General features: G+C 49.7%; 1 protein-coding gene across 3 annotated transcripts in view; it reads left to right on the forward strand.

Annotated features, from left to right (window-relative positions):
- The window catches only part of GFM2 (GTP dependent ribosome recycling factor mitochondrial 2), a 345387-nt gene that overhangs the window by 167152 nt on the left and 159440 nt on the right, over positions 1–18795 (forward strand). For all 3 annotated transcript variants that reach the window (XM_085632317.1, XM_085632319.1, XM_085632318.1), the window contains one exon: positions 13313–13461. In XM_085632317.1, coding sequence (XP_085488443.1) covers positions 13313–13461 — 149 coding nt within the window. The remainder of the gene's footprint in view (positions 1–13312; positions 13462–18795) is intronic.

The raw sequence follows: 18795 nt of genomic DNA on the forward strand, positions 1-18795 counted from the left end.
GAGGCACTTCTTGGGGAAAGAGAGAAAAGCCTGAAGCGCATGCCGGTACATGACGTGTAGTGGCTTAACCACTTTATTCGCCATCTATTACTAGGACCTCGATTTTCCCCAGTCTGAAATTGTGAGATAGCCTGTTCTATCTCCTTCTCAGTGAGTACCCCTTCTAGGGAGTCCTGCTGTTCCTTCGTTAATTGCTGTGTGGGACAATCGTTAATGAAGTAATCGAGTTCCGACAACTGCGGAGTGTAGTTTGACCGGTAAATGGCTTGAAAATAATCAGCGAACGTTCCCTGTTACCTCCTCTACCTCGGGTGTGTGAACCTGTCTTTGTTACCTTTCCCAACTGTTCAACCATGCTAATAGTTTCCCAGCCTTGTCACCTGTTTCATACAGCTGTTTTTGTTTGAGCTGGTAGGATGTTTGTACGTTGTTAAGTAATGTAGTTCTGTATCCTCTGTTTTCCCTGCTAGCCTTCATGTTGCACCAGGCGAGAGCCTTTGTGCGTATTCCACTTCTAACTTCCTACGGGCCCATTCTAGCTCCTTCGCTTGTTTCTCTCTCTCTCTCTCTTATATGTTCTAGTTCTCCTGAAAATGATTTCCCCTCTGATAGTGCCCTTATAGGCCTCCTAGGGTATGTCCGCCCATTACAGACTCATTATTTGCTTTGAAGTAACACTCTGTGGCCTACCCTAGATGGTCAATCTTTGTGGGGTTAGCCAGACACCATGTTTTCATCCTTTAGTCTCCAGTCTTATGCTTATTGTACATGCCCTGTACCACCTACAGCAGTGAGTTGTCTGACACCCCCCATGCCAAGCATTCTGCCATCGTGAATCCAACTAAGGTTGTTCAAGGGGTGAATAACATGTTCAATTCTCAAGTGGGATTCATGTGCACCCGAGTAATAGGAGTAGCGGTCGTTTCTGCGGGTGGAATTTTCTTCATATGTCTCCCATACCCATAGCTAGGAGGAACCCTTGCACTTTTCCCAGTGTGCTCTATGGAGGTTGTCTAGGGCTGGTTTTCTATATTGATGGACTGCCATGTTAAAAACCCTCTCAGCACTGTTCGGACCTGCTGTACGTCGGCTATTAACCATGTCATTATTTGAAGAGTATCTGTCTGCAGGTCTGGTGGACTGTAAACGCTCACAAACAATAGGCGAGTCCTCTCCCAATCCCACCGTACAGCTGTGACCTTCTTCTGTCATCCGTCCATGTTTGTGAGGGGTGAAAGTTAACAAACTTCTTGAATACTATCGCCACCCTCCGAGAGCCTGTTGTAAACTCAGATTGACTAACTCCTTGTATTCCCCCTTCCCAATAAATTGAGAATTCGTTCCAATGAGATTTGGTTCCTGTAGGAAGACTTAGTATGTCAGTACCCTAGAGACCAGCTCTTTTAATTTTGTTCCCCAATCCATTGACGTTCCACAGTATGAGAGTTAATGTGTGAGCCGTCCTAGCCTGCACCTGTATTGAATGTCCATCACATGCAGTTTCTACTTAACTTCCAAAAATTGTATTTTCATAGTGTAGTCCCGGAATATCATCACTGGGGGGGATTCACATGTGACTTTACCAATTTTCAGGGCTGCACACAGCATCTCATCTCTGTTAGCAAAATGTAAAATTATGGTAATCATTGTTAATGGTGGTGGCTGGGGGGCGGGGGGTGAGGTCAGTGAGCGATGAGCTCTTCCCACCAAAATTCACGGGGACACATCTTGCTGAGGGAATCAAAGACTTCAGCCATGTTGAGATGTTTTGTGTTAGTGACGGACCCTCCCTACCCTCTGGGATACCCACAATCCTTATGTTGTTTCACCTTGAGCATCCCTCCTCGTCCTCCACTCGGACCTCTAATACTTTTACTGTGTGCTGGAGGTCTGTGAGAGTCCTCTTTCTCAGATATGTCCTTCTGCTTCTGATACCCTCTCAACTGTGTGCCTCATATATTTCCTCAGTAAGGAGAGTTCTGTGCTTAATCCTCCGATTCCTAAACTGATCGGCGGGATTTGGTTTTAGGACTGAGGCTGTTGACTGTGAAGCATCTGCTTCTGGTTGATCAGTGTTCAACTACTTTCCGCCGGGGAGGGTTTCATGGTTGCTTTGGCTAATTGATCGATTTTATCATGGGCTGAGTGTAAGGCTGATGTGTTTTTTCATGGTTACTAGTCATGCCCACAGCTGTTTAAATGGGCCCTCATGGAGTCTGTGAGGGCCGTACACACCACATATTTCATAAATTACTTTCAGTCCCGTACAATCTCTACTGTTTGCAATGAGTCCATATGCTCCACACTTGAATGTTTTTTTTTTTTTTTTTTTTTTTGAAAATCTGTTTTTATTGTTTTAAACAAGAACATTCCTTGGCATTTGACACAGTAGGTAAGCAGAGAGTTGAAAACATATGTGGGGGATCGCCCCGCATCAGGGTCAATAACTACTACTTTATGGCATGCAATCAGGCTTATTTGTGAACACTGTCCCCAGCGGAGTCATCTACAGTCTCTTTGACAGTTCCAGTGCAGTCTCATCAGGAGTGACAGTATTAACCATACCTCAGCCAGGCTCCGTGCCTTTGCGCGAGTGCTTCCCGCCCCATTCAGGTAATGAAGAACAGGCAAAATACCTTCAAGGTCCAAAGATTATACATAACAAAACCGTAACAATGGCAGCATAAACTGTACATACAGGCTCAATACCCCCCCAGCTGTCAGTAAACCCCCCGCCCCTCCGCACCCCCCCGAGGATCCCCCATGTGTGTGTGCCTCGGCTGTGAACAACGCCTTGCAAGTGTGGGTGTCGTGGCGCCAAGGGAGGAAGCAGTCAGGGGCGTATCATCTCGACAGGGGGGCATCCCCCGATCCACCCCCACCCACGTCAGCTCCGTCGGCCGCCTCCTGCAACTCCGCGCGACCCTCCGCGCCTAGGCGTCTGAGCTTCCCCAGCAGCTGCTTCCAGCGGTCTGCCATGGGTTCCCTCCGCAGGCCCAGCGTTTCCTCCCTCTGAATGGCGGTCCCCTCAGCCCGGGCCCATGCCTGAAATGAGGCACTCCAAGCCTGCACGCGCGGCGGGTCATGCGCTTTCCACCGCTTCGTAATGAGGCGTGCCGCTACCACCAGCCCCAGGTCTATGAATCGAGACGTCACCTTATCCTTACGTGATCGCTTAAAGTGATGCAATATGTATATGTAGGAAACCCGCCCCCGGCTCACAACATCTAGGGCACACTGCGTCAGTACGGTGAAAATACCTATTGATTAACTCCGGCGTGAGGTAAGCTCTGTGCACAATAAATAACTGGATTTGGCGGAACCGCAAGTTTCGGGGTATACACACCGGGCCCTTGAGTATCCTTTCCCACTCCCTGTCCGCTAGGTCCAGATCCCACTTAGCACGGAGGCGGTCTAGGTTGATGGACGACAGCTCCCTCAGTGAAGCTGCAAACCAGCGGATCAGGTGCCCTCCCCTCCCCATGACATGCAAGTATTGCATGGTCAGATGCAGGGTGGGTTCCGAGGCCATATCTCCCCACTGGGCGGTCATGCTCGCTATCAGCGAGCGGTGCGTCAGGAACCCCCCGGGCGGGAGCCCGTCCTCCGATACCAGGGTCTCGTATGGTATGAGCTCGCCCTCCCGGTACAAATCTCCCAACGTGCGCACATCAGCTCCCCACCAATCCACCAGCATGGGGGCCGTGAGCACCACTCCTCCACCAGGGGAGCCCTCCAGCGGTATTGCCGGCGCATACGGGACACTAGTACGCGTGAGGAACAAGGCCCTCCGGAAACACCTGTGCGCCACGTCCAGAAGGAGTGGCAGCGGGCGCGCGATCCTGTGAAGAGGATGGAAGGACCTGATTATTCGCTCCAGGGAGTAAGGCGCCAACCCCGAGGCCGTGTCATCCCTGCCCCTATCAGCTAGCCAGCGGGCCACCCATTGTAATTGAGCGGCCAGGTAGTAGTGCTCGAAGCAAGGGGCGGCTAGACCACCTCTATCTGTCGGTAGATACAACTTCGAGAGCGCCAGCCTGTGTCTGGCATTACCCCAGACAAAGTCCCGCAGCAGCTGATTAAGCTTACCAAAAAATGCGGGGGAAATATACATCGGAAGGTTGGCAAAGTAGTACAGGAGGCGGGGGAGCATGACCATTTTGGCCAGCGCCACCCTCCCCGTGATCGTCAGTGGGAGTGCGCTCCAGAAGCGTACCTGCGACCATAGCGCCGTGACCGCCCTCCCCAGATTCCCATCGAAGAGGTCGGCCGGGCAGCGGTAAATTTGGATCCCCAGGTAGCGGAAGGTGTCTTCCTTCCATTGGACCAGCGTGCCATCCAGGCAGTATCTCGGATCGTCAATACCGGCGTTAAAGGCATACAGGCATGATTTGGCTGCGTTCACACGCAGCCCCGAGATGGCGGCGAACGTCCTCAGCAGCCGCGGTAGCTCCTCCGGCACACGCCCCACATCTTGCACATAGACCAGCAGGTCATCAGCGTAGAGCGACACGTGGTGGACAGCGTCCCCCAACTGTATACCATCTCCCAGGGTCGCCCGCACAGCCACAGCCAGAGGCTCAATTGCCAAGGCGAACAGGAGCGGGGAGAGCGGGCACCCCTGGCGGGTGCCTCGGCCCACCGGTATCGCCTCCGAGACGTGAGGGCCCAGACGGACACGGACCGTGGGTCGCCTGTATAACAGGTCGACCATCTTCAGGAATTCCCGGTCCAACCCATACCGCAGCAGCACCTCGGCTAAGTAACCCCACTCCAGACTATCAAATGCCTTCTCTAAGTCCAGGATGAGACACCCCGCCCTGGGCCACCTGTGCACTGCCTCAGTTGCTACCCTGAAGTATCGCCGAATGTTCAGGGACGTTGACCGTGCCGGGACAAAGCCATTCTGGTCGGTGTGCACCAGACGGGGGACCACCGGCGCCAGCCGCTCCGCCAGCACTTTGGCGAGGATTTTGTAATCCACATTCAGCATCGCTAAGGGACGGTAGGAGCCCAAGTCTGTGTGGTCTCTGTCAGGCTTAGGCAGGGAGACCAGGAACGCCTCCCGCATAGAAGGGGGGAGCGACCCCACCTCAAGTGCTTTATTGTAGAGCTCTCTCAGCAGCGGCGCCAGGGACTCGCGGTATGCTTTGTAATATTCCGCGGGCAGGCCATCCGGCCCCGGCGTCTTCCCAGATGCCATTGATTGAATTGCCTCCCCTATTTCCTCCAAAGAGAGAGGCCCGGCGAGTTCCCCATTGTGCGCCGCCGTGACCTCGGGGAGCTGGACAGAGGCCAGAAAGTCCCCAAGAAGCTGCGGGGGGCCAGTGCCCCTCACTTTGTACAGTTGCCTATAGTGGTCAGCAAAGGCCCGGTGTATTTCACGCTGTGTGTGGACTAGCGTGCCATCCTCGCTGCGGATCGTTCCTATAGGGGCACGTCGGTCCTCCTGCCGTATGAGCCAGGCCAGGAGGCGGCCCGCCCTGTCCGCCCTAGCGTGCGTCCTGGCTGTGTGCGCAGCGTAGTTGTGGCACCGGAGCCGCTCCAGGAGGTCCGCGTGCTTTTCCCGAAGGTCCGACAGGGTGTGTGAGCGGCGACCCCCTCCTTCCCCCTCCCTCTCATGCCGCAGGAGCTCATTCTCCAGGCTCGTCAAAGAGTCCGAGAGGCCCCTGCGTATGTTCCAGGTGGCCCCCAGGCAGTGGCCTCGAATGGTCGCCTTATGGGCCTCCCACTCCACCAGTGTATCACTCGCGGTCCCTTCGTTTGCTTCAAAGTATGCCAGAATGGCCGTGCCAAGGGAAGACCTAAATTCCGGGTCCTCAAGCGCGCTCGGCTGAAGCCGCCAAGTGGGCACCGGCTGCCGTTCCACCTCCCAGCTAAGCTGGAACCACAAGGGGTTATGATCGGAGTGCGTTCGGCCCAGATATTCAGAACGCGCTATAAGCGGGAGTAGCGACTGCGAGCCCACCAACCTATCCAGCCGGACGCGCAGATCGTGCACCGCCGAATAATAAGAATATATCCTGTCTCTCGGGCGGAGGGTGCGCCACAGGTCCTGTAGCGCCCAGTGCGCAAGCCAGTCTCCCAGCGCCCGAGCGTTGGACTCCACCATCGCAGCGCGCAGGGGAGGGAAGGATCTGTCCAGCTGGACATCTAGCACCATATTAAAATCCCCACCCAGCAGCCAGGGGAGCCCCGCATAAGGGTGCAGGATTTGTGTCAGGCGGTCCAGGAAGGTCGGCTGATCCACATTGGGTGCGTATATCGACCCCAGCAAGATCTCCTGCCCGTTCAGGTTTCCCCGCACCAGCGTGTACCTGCCCTCACCGTCCACCACCACCTCCTCGCACCGGAAGGGGACCCCCGCTCGCACCCATATCAACGTGCCGCGCGCGTGCGCCGAGTAAATGGTGCCATATGTGTGCCCTCTCCATCGCCTGGAAAGCCTACCCAGTTCTAGCTGTGACATATGCGTCTCCTGTAGGAGGGCGATCCCCACAGAGTGACGTTGTAAGTAGGAGAAGATGGAGTAGCGCTTTGACGGCGTGTGCATGCCCCGTATATTCCAGGTCACAACATTAGTGTGCGTCATCGTGAAGGTAGGAAAGCCAGCCGGGCTGGAAGTAGAGCGTCCGCACCCGGGGAGGAGGATGAGGGGCCGGCCACACGACCCAGGGGAACATATAAATGCGCTGCCATGTGAACAGTGGAACTGCCGTGAACAGTAGAACAAAAGGGGGCGTATTCCCAACGGGGCATCCGTCCAAACTGCAAAGAAACTAATTAACAATGCAATGTGTCAGTACAGTGTCTGATGGGGTACGCGCGGGAGTATCGACTAGTTGGCACAATTTCCCCCCACCCCAGTCACCTCTAAGTGGAGGAAAAAGCAGCAGCATATCTAGCATGAAACTGTCGCGCTGTCCGGGCTCGAGGGCGCGGTAGTAGGGACCCCCCACTGTAACATCTAGCGGCACGCGCCACAGGCGAGCCGCCCTGCCCTGCCGGGCGCCCCCACGCTAAGCCTATGCCCTTCGTGGAAGAACCCCCTCTCCCTCAGGTCCCCGCCCCTCCTCTAGGTGCATAGTTGCATGACAATTGCGTGGGCATACCCACCCCACCTGGCTCCCACCTCAGTGCGGTGCAGCAGTGTCCCATCATACAATCAAGTCAGCAGTCTGTGGGGTCACCACCGGCAGCACCAGTTCCTCCGAAATCACCGTGGACGGGGACGAGGCACCACTGGTCCCCGGAGCACTGCACGCTCCAGTCTCCATGCAGTCTCCACCAGGTGGCGTCCCCAGAGTCGCCACCGCGTCAAGGACCTCCTGTCGCTCCACTCTGATCCGCTCAGGGCTAGGCGCCACCAGCCCCATCCGCATCTGCTGTCGTGCTCCCCGCCTCCTGCGCCTCCTGGGTCCTCTCTCTGGGCGGCCGTCAGGCGCCGCACCCGTGGGTCTCTCCCCCGTCCATTGCCCCGTCTCCTCTAGCCAGTCCCAGACATCCGCCGGGGAGTCGAAGAAGCGGGTCCCCTCCTTTGCCACCACTCGCAGACGGTCCGGGAACAGCAGGGAGTAGGGCAGCGCCAGTTCCCGAAGTTGCCTCTTCACCGCCAAGTAGTTGCTCCTGCGCCGTTGCACCGCTGCGGTGTAGTCGGGGAAGAACATGACGCGACTACTGCCAACCGTCGGGTCCCCAGATTTGCGTGTTTCACTCAGGACCGCATCTCGGTCGCGATAGTTCAGGAGCCTGAAGAGGAACGGGCGGGGCCGGGCCCCTGGTTTGGGTTGCTGCGCCGGCACCCTGTGCGCTCGTTCTACCACAAAGTGTTGGGATAGTGCCCCTTGCGGCAAGAGGTCCTTCAGCCAGCGCTCTATATACTGCTCCGGGTTCCTTCCTTCCACGCCCTCTGGAATTCCCACGACGCGTACATTATTGCGACGGGAGCGCCCTTCTGCTTCATCGACCCGGTCTTCAAGCGCATTAACCCTGTCCAACACATCCTGCAGTGCAGCCCCATGGCTCTGGGTGATTGGCTGGAGCTCCCGAAGCGTCTGGCCCTGAACAGTGACCCTCTCAGCCAGCTTGCGGTGGTCCGCATGGAGCAGCGTGAAGTCGGAGGTGACCTTGTCAATCCTGACTTCTAAGGACTCTCTCGTCTGCTCCAGGCTGGCGCTGAGTTTCTCCACCGCCGCAAGCATGATGTCCATCTTGGTCGACAGGGCCGTCGATTGTGGCTCCACGTCCCCCCCTGGACGGGAATGCGTGGTGTCCAAACTCCCTGTGCGTGACTGTCCCTGCTGCGTTTTGTCACGAAGCCGGCCCATCACGTATTGTTGAGCCGTCGGCATCCGCAGGCTGTTTCCTGGTGTCGCAAGCGCGGCTCGGTGGCCGCACCTCCGCTCCTATATGTTGCACCCCTCTGCGCGGCCACCAGTGCGGGCAAGCAGCAGGCCCCAAAGTCCGCAGGGCTCCTGGGCCAGTGTGTCGTGCCCCTCTCCCCAGGTCAGCCCTCCACTGCGCTCCTTCCCAGAATGTGTCGGTCGGTGTGGTCCCCTGCGGCTCCCCTCACCGGCCGCGACCAGCCAGACTTCCACCCGTCACTCTCCAGCCGCTCCGGGTACGCCCGACCGGCGCCCACCGAAGGCTCCCGCGGCTCCCTTCAGTGGCGCCTGCTGTGGTTAGGCTGGCACCTCCCCAATGTCGCCGGGTACACCCGACCGGTGCCCGCCAGCATTCTGCTGGGCCCCTGGGCGCGTGGAGTGTCACTGATCCAGCACTCCAGCTACCGGGGGCGTCCGGGGGGACCCCCCACGCCCAGCGCGCCTCACTCCGCCGCCCAGAGGTTCTCCTGCCGCCCGGGCGCCAGGGCCGCACTGTTGTTCTCCACGTTGGGCACCCTCTCCCAGGGGGCCGCCGCCGGTTCGCCCAAGATGGCGCCCCTCACAAGATGGCGCCCGCCACCGCCCGCACCAGTCCACAGGCCCCCGGCAGCAGGCGTCCCCCAGCCTCTGGGCCCTTCGGGCTGTCAAGTCGCTTCTTCACCCTGCCTCTGTATCCCTGAGTCAGCCGCTCCGCTCCACCTCTCCTGAAGCGCCCCTGCCCAGGCGCGAGCACAGGCCGTCACTCTCCCCGCAACGGTGGCGCAGACCGCTCCGCAGGCTGCGCAGCCCCCAGCAACTCACTGTTCGTCGTGACGCCTCAGTACTTGTCACCTCCACGGGGCCCACGACGTCCCGGGGCCCCCAGCTCTCTGTCCGCCGTGTCCAGGCTGCAGGCCTTACTGCATGCGGGCCGCTCAAGCCAGGCGCGTCGCTCCCTCAGGGCTCAGCTCCGCCCGCCGCCGTCACCGGAGCCCTCGCTGGCCGCGACAGGCCACCGCAGCGCAGCCCAGTCCGCCGCCACCTCTCCTCCGCACTCCACTACAGCAGGTCCTCCTCCGTACCGCAGTCTCCAGTCGGGAGCCTCACCGCAACTACACGGGGCCTCGCAGATCACCCCGCTCTCCGTCCTCCGCTCGCCTGACTCGACTTCAAGCCGGCGGCCGCCGCTAGCAATCAGCTCCGCCGCGCGGGCCGCTTCACGGGTCGCGTCCAGAGGCGACCACCCCGCGGCTCCCGGGCCTCAGGGATTGTCCCCGCCGTCGTCCCGCACCCAACCAGCGCTGTACGGGCCAGAGCTGCCCACTTCCCAGGAGAACCGACAGGATTAAACGGGGATGACGGCCGGAGCCTCAAGCACGGGCGTCCGCCATGTTCGCCAGTTGGCCACGCCCCCTCCACACTTGAATGTTTTTGGCGTCCTTCACATCTTCTCAGTGCAGCATCTTCACTCTCACCACATGTACTTTGTCAATACATACTTTGGAGTTCTGAATACTTTATTTTCTTATTTCTTCCACACAATCCAAGCTGTGTTCACATGACTTGGAGGTAGTTATCACATTGCATAATGAAGGATTGTCCGGTTGCCACAGGCATTCTTTGGCTTTCCCTATACTTCATCCTAACATAAATTCATCTCTTCATATCTTGTATCAACGTTTCAGGTAGACACAGTTTTTCTCAAATCTGTTATATATTCTTTAACATTTATGCCAACTATGTGCATGTGTTTTCATAAATGGTACCTATCCATAATTGAAGACAATAAAAGTCTAATTTCTTTTATACAGATTTCATATTCATTCAACCCAAAAGCTTCTTCAGTTGCTAATTGGGGGTGATACTCATATACATCCTGCTGCTCTGGCCACAAACAATGTATTAATAAAGAAGCTTTCCGCTCAGAACTCAGTGAAGTGCCACACACCCTATCGTAATGAGCAAATACTTTTTTCCATTTTTACCATTATAAGACCGGTTCTCCAAGGTTAGATAAGAAAAATGGAAGTACATTAACATTCTGCATTTTTCAAGTTAAATTCCATCAAAATAAATTATGCGCCAGTATACTACAGGATACCAGAGTTTTTAATTATTCCTGAATCAAAATATTTTAGTTCTTTAACACTTGCACCTATACATACCTTTATGCTGTAAAAATCCTTTCCTCTTCCAGAGAACATGGTGATATACACAATTTCTTGTATTCTATAATATACCATAAAACAGTATATATATTTAATTGAATAAAATACCATCACAAGCTCAGTGCTCTAAAGAATCGATTTCTGCACATAACAATATTGCTCAGTGATATCAAAATGCTTGCATTGCTTCGTGAGCGCCTGCTGCTTCGAATCACCCAATCGCAATTCAAGATGGCAGCACGATTTGGAGCATACACAATGACTTTGACACACTAGCATTGTTAACGTAATAAAGTCTGCAAGCTTCCCCGTCAGCCGCGATGGTTACTGCACCTCAGATCTGCTGCTTTCTTTGCCACAGTTGATGCCACACAAGATCCTTATGACTGTCATGAAGGATCCACAAGGTCACATTACAGAAACTGTGAGTAATTTGAAAGGTGCTGTGATGTTCCATAAAAGCGAAATGCTGAAGTTTCAAAAGTATCCAACCTGTTTAAAGGACTGCAATGTCTGATCCACACCCACACTGTTCAGGTCTCTGCTCTTCCTCATGAAGCCATTATGAATCACTTCTTTGCGTAGTGTAGTTTAAGAGAAGAGAAGGATAAGCTGTTAGAACAGCTTTCTAGTAAAAGTTACTCTTTGCTTCAGTTTTCCTTCTTAGGGATAGAGACTCCACTTCTACTTTCTTTTTGTTCAGTCCAAAAAAGATGGAAAATCGCAGATGAAAAATAATTTGATAGTCTGTTAGGTGATATTGTAGTTAAAATGCAGGTTTTTCTGTCCTTCATCTGTATAATGAAGTAGATTAATCCAATAGTTAAGGAGATTATTCAAGCTTAGTTTACTTAACCTCAGGCATCCCTTGCTTGTACAGAACTATAACATTCTGAATGGGATCATTTCTAACAGTCCACTTAACATTATATCTTAGAGAATACCACAAAGGGGCTTGGGACACAATCCCCAATAAAGGATAAAAAGGGAGGCTTGTGGTAGTGTACTCTCATTCAAGAAAAACAGTCATACAAATAAGTATTTAACTATTAATTGGGTTTGGGAGGTTTATCTCCATAAAAGCCTGAATTTATACAGATATATGTATATGAGAGTTGACTGGTCTAAAGTTCTGAAATGCTGCCCAACCTTCCTTTTTTATGGTGTCTCACTGGTTACAGGAAACACCGTAATATCAATCCATACCAGTTTCTTAGTAAAATTCCCAAAAACAATTAATTAGAGAGCGTGGATTGGTGTTTGTTCAACATTTAAATAAACACAAATTCACACTCTCTGTAGTGAGTTTATTCTGAATTGTTTCTGGGATTCTTTCTGATAAATTGGTGATTGACATATATGTATCTACATGATATAAGGGTTTAAAATCCCTAAAGCTTATTCAAAGACAATATACCTATCTAATAACCAACATTTACACATACCTAGATATAGGTAGGTGCTTGTGATGTAGTGACATACACCTGTCACAGATGTAATTTCTGACGTCATCTGCCACATCATGTATGAGGTCATGAAGTCCATTGTGGTTTTGGTCACTGTAAGAAAATGCCTCTTTTTGCATGTTTACCCCACCAAGACCTACATTTTTAGACTGATGCTGCTGGTTTTTTAGACTGTGAGAGTGCACTGAGGCCTGCTAACCAGATCTCAGTGCCAGTGTTCCTACCCTTAGAAAGTGTATGTAATTCATAAAAATACACTCTATGTTTATAAATTGTTGTCATGTCTCTTCCTTCTTTTGTGACTTTCTTGTTTCGTCGTCTGGTACTGTTAAATTCTTTACACTAAATTCCTTTGTCAAGCCTTGCTGCTCGAAGCCACAGCTACCCAGGGGTGAGCCAAGGTGATAAGTAAGCCGACTGGACCCAAGGCAGTTTTTGGGAGTATATTCCAAAATAAGGCCCCCAGCTATATCATATAATACACCCAAATCCTCACAGCCACCCACTGTGCCCAACCGTCCATGTATCCTACATTCAGACAGAAGCCTTATAACGTAGTCCTTGTTTTGATTAAAGCTTGCACATCCGTTTGCAACATACTGTAAATCATTACAGCCAAATCAGTTAGTAGCTGGGAGGAAGCTGTCATGGTTTAGCATAATTAACCCAGCCACATGTGCTGTGGCCACATTAGATATACACTTCCCCAGCATGCACCCAAACACACATGCGTGGTTGGCCGCAGTAGGCATACACTAACCCTTCCTGCACCCAAACATTTATATGTTATCATCCCATTTGTAAAGGATAAACCAGTGTCTGTCTTCAACCCCTAGTTGGTTTCCCAATCTGGTTTCCAACACATTGGTAAGATATATTTACCAAAGTGTCGGATGAAGGTATTTCTTCAAGCAAAGCCTCTTTTCCATGACTGAAAAAATCACTTTTACTTCCTCAGCATTTTTAGGTGTAGTCAGACATGGTAATCCTACCTGAGTTTCCTAGATGAAAGCAACAAACTACTGTCCTGAGTTAGAAAAAGTTTGTCTTCGTTTTCTCAACTTATTTCCAGTATCTGTAGTCTTTACTACACAATTGAAGTTCTGTTCACCTACCAACTTCCCCCTATTTCACTCTTAATACCTCTCATCATCCTTGGTACATTTTATCTTTTTTAAAGTAAACTATAAGTGATTTTCTTTGAACATTACATGGTGTGTAGTCAACTGTAAATGTGAATTGACTCAGTTACTCCTTTTTAGCATTTTGTGGATCAGAAACATGCAGTTTTGATTTGTTTTTTTCTTTTTTGCAGTTCCAGTCTGCATTACGTAGGGTCACCTTGGCTCAGAAAGCAGTACCTGTATTATGCGGAAGTTCATTGAAGAATAAAGGAGTGCAGCCTTTACTGGATGCTATTACCATGTACCTGCCTGCTCCAGATGAGTGTCACCATGACTTTCTGTATGTATCATTCAAAATGCCATTTGTAATTTTTTGGGCAAAGGGATACTAAGTGAATAAACCATGAGGAGAGGATAAATCATGTTGCAAACCATATGTAGAGTTCCATTGTTTTGAAAGTGAACCTGTACTTACTACTGCGTTCTAGAAGAGGGTTTAAATGATGCTTTGGTCCAATTCTTCATGCCTGCAAAGGTGTTTTTGTTTTTTATTGTGAAGTAAGGGCAGAACAATACTAACTCAAACATGATCAAATGGAGTATCCTTGTAGAGCCATGGTAGATTATCATACTGTCTGTAGACAACGTATTGTCTGTACGTTTTTCTTTCTTCAAATCCATTCCTTTGTTTATTAGTATGCTATTCACTTCCTTTAACCAATTTCATGCTGATGAGCCTGTGGAATGGCATACAGCAGGATCTCTTTTCTTGCTGCCACAAGTTACCAGGAACCATACGTGGTAGAAACGAGGATGGCTGGTATGAAACCTGTGGTGCTCCCCACTTCTTTTGTCTTTCCAACACCGAGCAGTAGTTAAGAAAGCAGTGTTGCAGGGAGACTTGCCTCATTGTGAGGCTCCACTTGCCTTGTGCCGACTGTCCTTTGTCTAGTTTGGTCCACAGCAGGAAGTCCCTTAGAGGCAGAGATGTAGTTGAAGGACAGATGCTGTAGGTAACTTTATTAAGTGTTAGAATGCATGTCATTATCCCTCCACTTGCAACTGTAGCAGGCTTATCCAGCACACAGTCACACCAGCATTACAATCATATTCACTTTCTCTCATCCACACTCACCATTAAGATACACAGAAGAAACGGACAAGATGATACACTGCAAAATCACTTACATCATCTAAACCCTTGGTAAGCTTACCAGCTCCATTGCCTTGACTTGCTCACACACCATCACACTATTGGTGCACAAAATGCAAACACACTCAAAATCAGTACACATGAGCATACCCTAACATCAAGAGGTGCCAACCGAGAGGAAGCGCCTGCATACTACACCCCCACACATATACCTTTTGAAACCAAAAGAGGCAGCTGTTGAATACTAGCATTGTTGTACAAGATTGACTTAATCCAGTACATTCTAGCTGCTATCTAACACAACAATATCTTAGTTCCAGTATACTCTGCATCCAGTTCTAGACACTTTTAGACCTTCCATTTTTACTTGTAAGGAAATGATTCTTTTTGCATGATCACCCCTCCCCCCCCCCCCCCCCCCCCGCAATCTTTGGACTGATGCTTGTGTGTTTTTTGACTGTGAAGTGCACAGTGCCTTCATGACCAGGTTCCAGCGTATGTGCCCTGAACCCTCAAAATGTATATGCAATTGCCTAATACCTGATTTGTATAATTAACTTGCCTATAAGTCCCTACTATATGGTAAAAAGTGGACCAAGAGCTGGTAAGTTAAATGTGACTAGTGGATTGCAGCACATATTGTGCCACCACTGCAGTGACAAAGTGAAAATATGACTCTAGATCTGCACTACAGCGTAGTCAGGCAGCTATTAAACTGCCAATACGACCTCGCAAAATATACCCTTTTGCCAAGTCCGAAACCTTTCTTTTTAATATTTATAGGCCACCCCTCATACAAGCCTTAGAAACCCTTAAGACAGGGTGCATATTTTTAAAATGGATATGTTTCCTTTATGCTTTACTTGTCCTGACAGTGAAAACTCACCATTATCGTTTTCACTAATTTCACTTGTACTTCATTAACATAGAGATGCAGTAGCCCAACAGCTAAGTGCTAACTTCTATTTAAAACCACCAAATATAGCACTTCAAGGTATCAAATCAATTTTTACATTATATCATTGAACTATTGCTAAAATTGGATTTAAGGTAACTTTTAATATAAAGGTGACCTTAGAAAGTTGCCGATTTCTATCCCCAACTTTCTAGTTCCTGATTCAGTACAGCAGATGTCACCCAAGATAGCTTGCTGCTCTCCTGCCAGGAGGTGTGAATGGTTCCCAGGAAAGGGAAACAAAAAATATGTTAGCTGGAGGATATGTGACCTCCTCCTGACATGATGGCCAGAGGGCTGTGGGCGCAGAGGCCAAGCTTCAAAGGGCTAGCTGCCTGTCACTAGTAAATGCATGTCACACTTTTACTTGCCCTCTCCTTGTGTAGGTAGACATGCTGGCATATTTTCCAAAGAGGGAAAATCCATTGCAGAATCAGTTTTGTAGGCAGAGCTGGTCATTATTCGAGACACACCTTCGGGTTGTGCCAATAGCTCTGATGCAGGGAATGTAGGTTCTGACATTTTGTATTTGGGCAGGAACATGCACTGTAGGATTGTTTGGTGACAGTGCCCCTGGAAGTGATGTAAACGTGGGTAGGATTGCTCATGGGAATTTTACCACCATTGGTTCAGGAGCCCTCCTCAACCACAAACTTGAAATTGGCATACAAATGGCACCCCTGGCTACCAGCCTCAGAACACTACTGGACTCTGAAAGAAGATAAAGACTGCACCTGCTAAACCTGGTGACCTCAGAATGAAAGGCGCCACCAAGAAAGATTGCAACTGCTGAACCAAGGCAGGATATCAGAAAGAGAAGGACAGCTCCTGCAGTTGAATTTGTGGAGAGAGAAAGACCCCAAGGGCTGGGCCTGCTCCCACTTGTGCCATAGACCACTGAGTGGACTCCAAGGGCTAGTTGACTGGTCTCCTGCTTCAGGACACAAAAGCTAAAGAAGCTCTGCTCCTGCAAAATGCCCAGCTGACCATTTACAGCTGGACTCCACTGGTGTAGCCCATGAAATTAAGTCGTAGCCCCCAAGAGGTCCTCCAAGATCCTAGACCCTTCACTGGTGCTAGAGTGTACTCTTTATCTCAACTGAACTGCAACTCATGAGCCTAAAGCTAAGTTTTTGTCACAGAATCAGAAGCTCATACATGACCGTACTTTGCAGATTCGTAGGTGGCCTCCAATTCCCATCGAGAACCAAAGTTACCACTGGACCGCTAGACTTCGACATCGAACCCTATGCCAGACCCAACCTGCAGAGGACCATGCTGGCAAGCCAGGAGATAAAAAAAGAACCAGAAAAGTTTCTAAGTGTGAAGTTAAAAATGTGACCGGGAACACCCCGGCCCATGCCTCTGACCTGCACACCATTGTAGTCGACCTGAAAGTTAGACTTTCGCCTGAGCCCTTGCATTCCGTGCTCATGGTTAAGCCCGACTGCTCTGTAGCAATATTATTTGGTGAGGTCTCACAAGCACCCCAGCTAATAATCCACTTTCTCACTTACACAGTTTCAGCTTGTTTCACAATGCATGCTTAAACTCCCAAATATGCAACTACTCTCATAACATTGCAAGACCAACACATACCACAAAGCAAAACTTCACTCACTAATTAAAAATCAAGAGTTGCTGATTAAGATACCTCCCATCTTGATTGGATATTTAAACTTAGTATGAAAGAACTGAAATGTAGGGTTGAATATCTTTATAAGGTTTCAAAGAATTGTGGTACAGGATACTGTACATGGACATTGTTTGAAGGAGAAAAGGTTTGAGCAGTCAGGTCCAATGCCTCAACATTTTTTCACACAGAAATACAGAATGAGGAGTATTGCGACACAGTAGCCCTCACCACTGTTGCTTTGTTCAGAAAAACATTGGTAACAAAATTACTGGCCGGACTTGGGTCCCATGCTCATTGTGCCACTGAGACCAAGTTACAGCTGACTGAAAGGGCCGAAACTGCTATTGGGCTGCTTCCTTTTCAGAGAGGACCTGTTGTGGCAGTGCAGGCTGGACTGTTCCTATTGTAGCAGGACCAAGATTGAATTCCATATGGTGGGGTCTGATCTGAATTAGCATGGTGAGCAAAAAATATTAAATAAGGATGGAATCAAAGGATCCCTGTTTCCATAGTTACAGACTGCAGAACCTTGCGAATACAGATGTAGGTTGAACAGCAAATGGGAGTATGGGGATACTCTGGAATGTTATCTTTGAAGAATCGTGGCAGTGGTTTGTACTTTGATTGGTATACATTATTCAAGACCATAGAAAAAAAATCTCGTCTGAGCTTCACTGACACTAATAGCTGATGATATCAGTCCACCAAAACAGTCTTGATGGTTTGAACGTTTGAAGAGAGGAAGCTTGTCTACTGTGAGTTGGAAGCACATTCCTGAGTTTTCTCGTGTTATCTGAAAAGAAGCAGCATCTGAGTAGTTTTTTTTCCTGAACCATGGATGTTTATGACCCAGATAGTTTTGTAATGTTGTGTTCAAGTCTTTAAAAGGATACGTGTGATATTGCAAGTACTTCAATCTCCATAGGCAGCCCTTTAAGCGAGGAAAGTATGGGGGTATGTTGGCAGTTTATTTTAAAGCATTTGTAACCAGTTTGACTGTTGGAATGTAGAATGCCTTTGAGAGGTGCAAGAACTTGGGAAGGCCATTGAGGGGGACTTTTTCATATTCTAGAGAAGAAACCACCAGAGCCTGCACTGGTGTTTTGATACCACTTACATCATGAAATGCAAACATATGAAAAAGTAATTTTGTACACTCAATGGATTTATATATGTTGAAAATCGAATTTTAAAAATTATGACATATTCATTGGAAAAAATACCAGACAAAATGTTGTGGGATTTGTAAGATGCAGATTATAACAACCATTAGACGGTCCTTGAGTTGAAAAGGGGAATAGGGCTTGGTTCGGGCACCAATTGTTTTTGCTCAATCCTGAGAGTGTATTCTTGACCTGATAAGAGCGCCAAAGTCCTACTAAGCTGAGCTCTTCAGAGTTTTTCTTGAGCAGACTATATTATTGGAAAATTAACTACGAGTCTCCGAATGAAAAGAAAACAGACTAGGTGAGCTGCTGATTCCTGACTAACACAAATGAGAGCTGAACCGCGGTAAGCACAATACAGGAAGAAAGCAAGAATTCTAGTTGGAAGGTGAGAAGTTAGTGGGCCACTACTAGAAAAGCAGTAATAAAGGAAAGGGGCCAAAGGCTAGTTGGGCAAGAGCTGGGGTCAGTTTGTGCAGTCCCAAAGCAAAGATGATAGGAGTAATATGCAAGTAAAGGTATACCCTGCAGATTGCTTAAACTCCTCACTTGTGCCCCCAGGTCATTCATAATTGGCCAGAGCTGTGGAGAGACACTAGATTGAGCATGATGCTGGTATGAAAGCACAAGTAGGACTGTAGCAAAGGAGACTATAGGAATAACTAAGCAACGGATGAAAGGGGACTGTAGGGGTTTTTCCTTTCCTGAGCATAACCTCTTTACCATCCTTTTGCATGGTTGACTTGTATTTTTCGATTGCTTCT

This window comes from Triturus cristatus, chromosome 2_1 (genome assembly GCF_964204655.1).
Source record: "Triturus cristatus chromosome 2_1, aTriCri1.1, whole genome shotgun sequence".
NCBI classification, from domain to species: domain Eukaryota; kingdom Metazoa; phylum Chordata; class Amphibia; order Caudata; family Salamandridae; genus Triturus; species Triturus cristatus.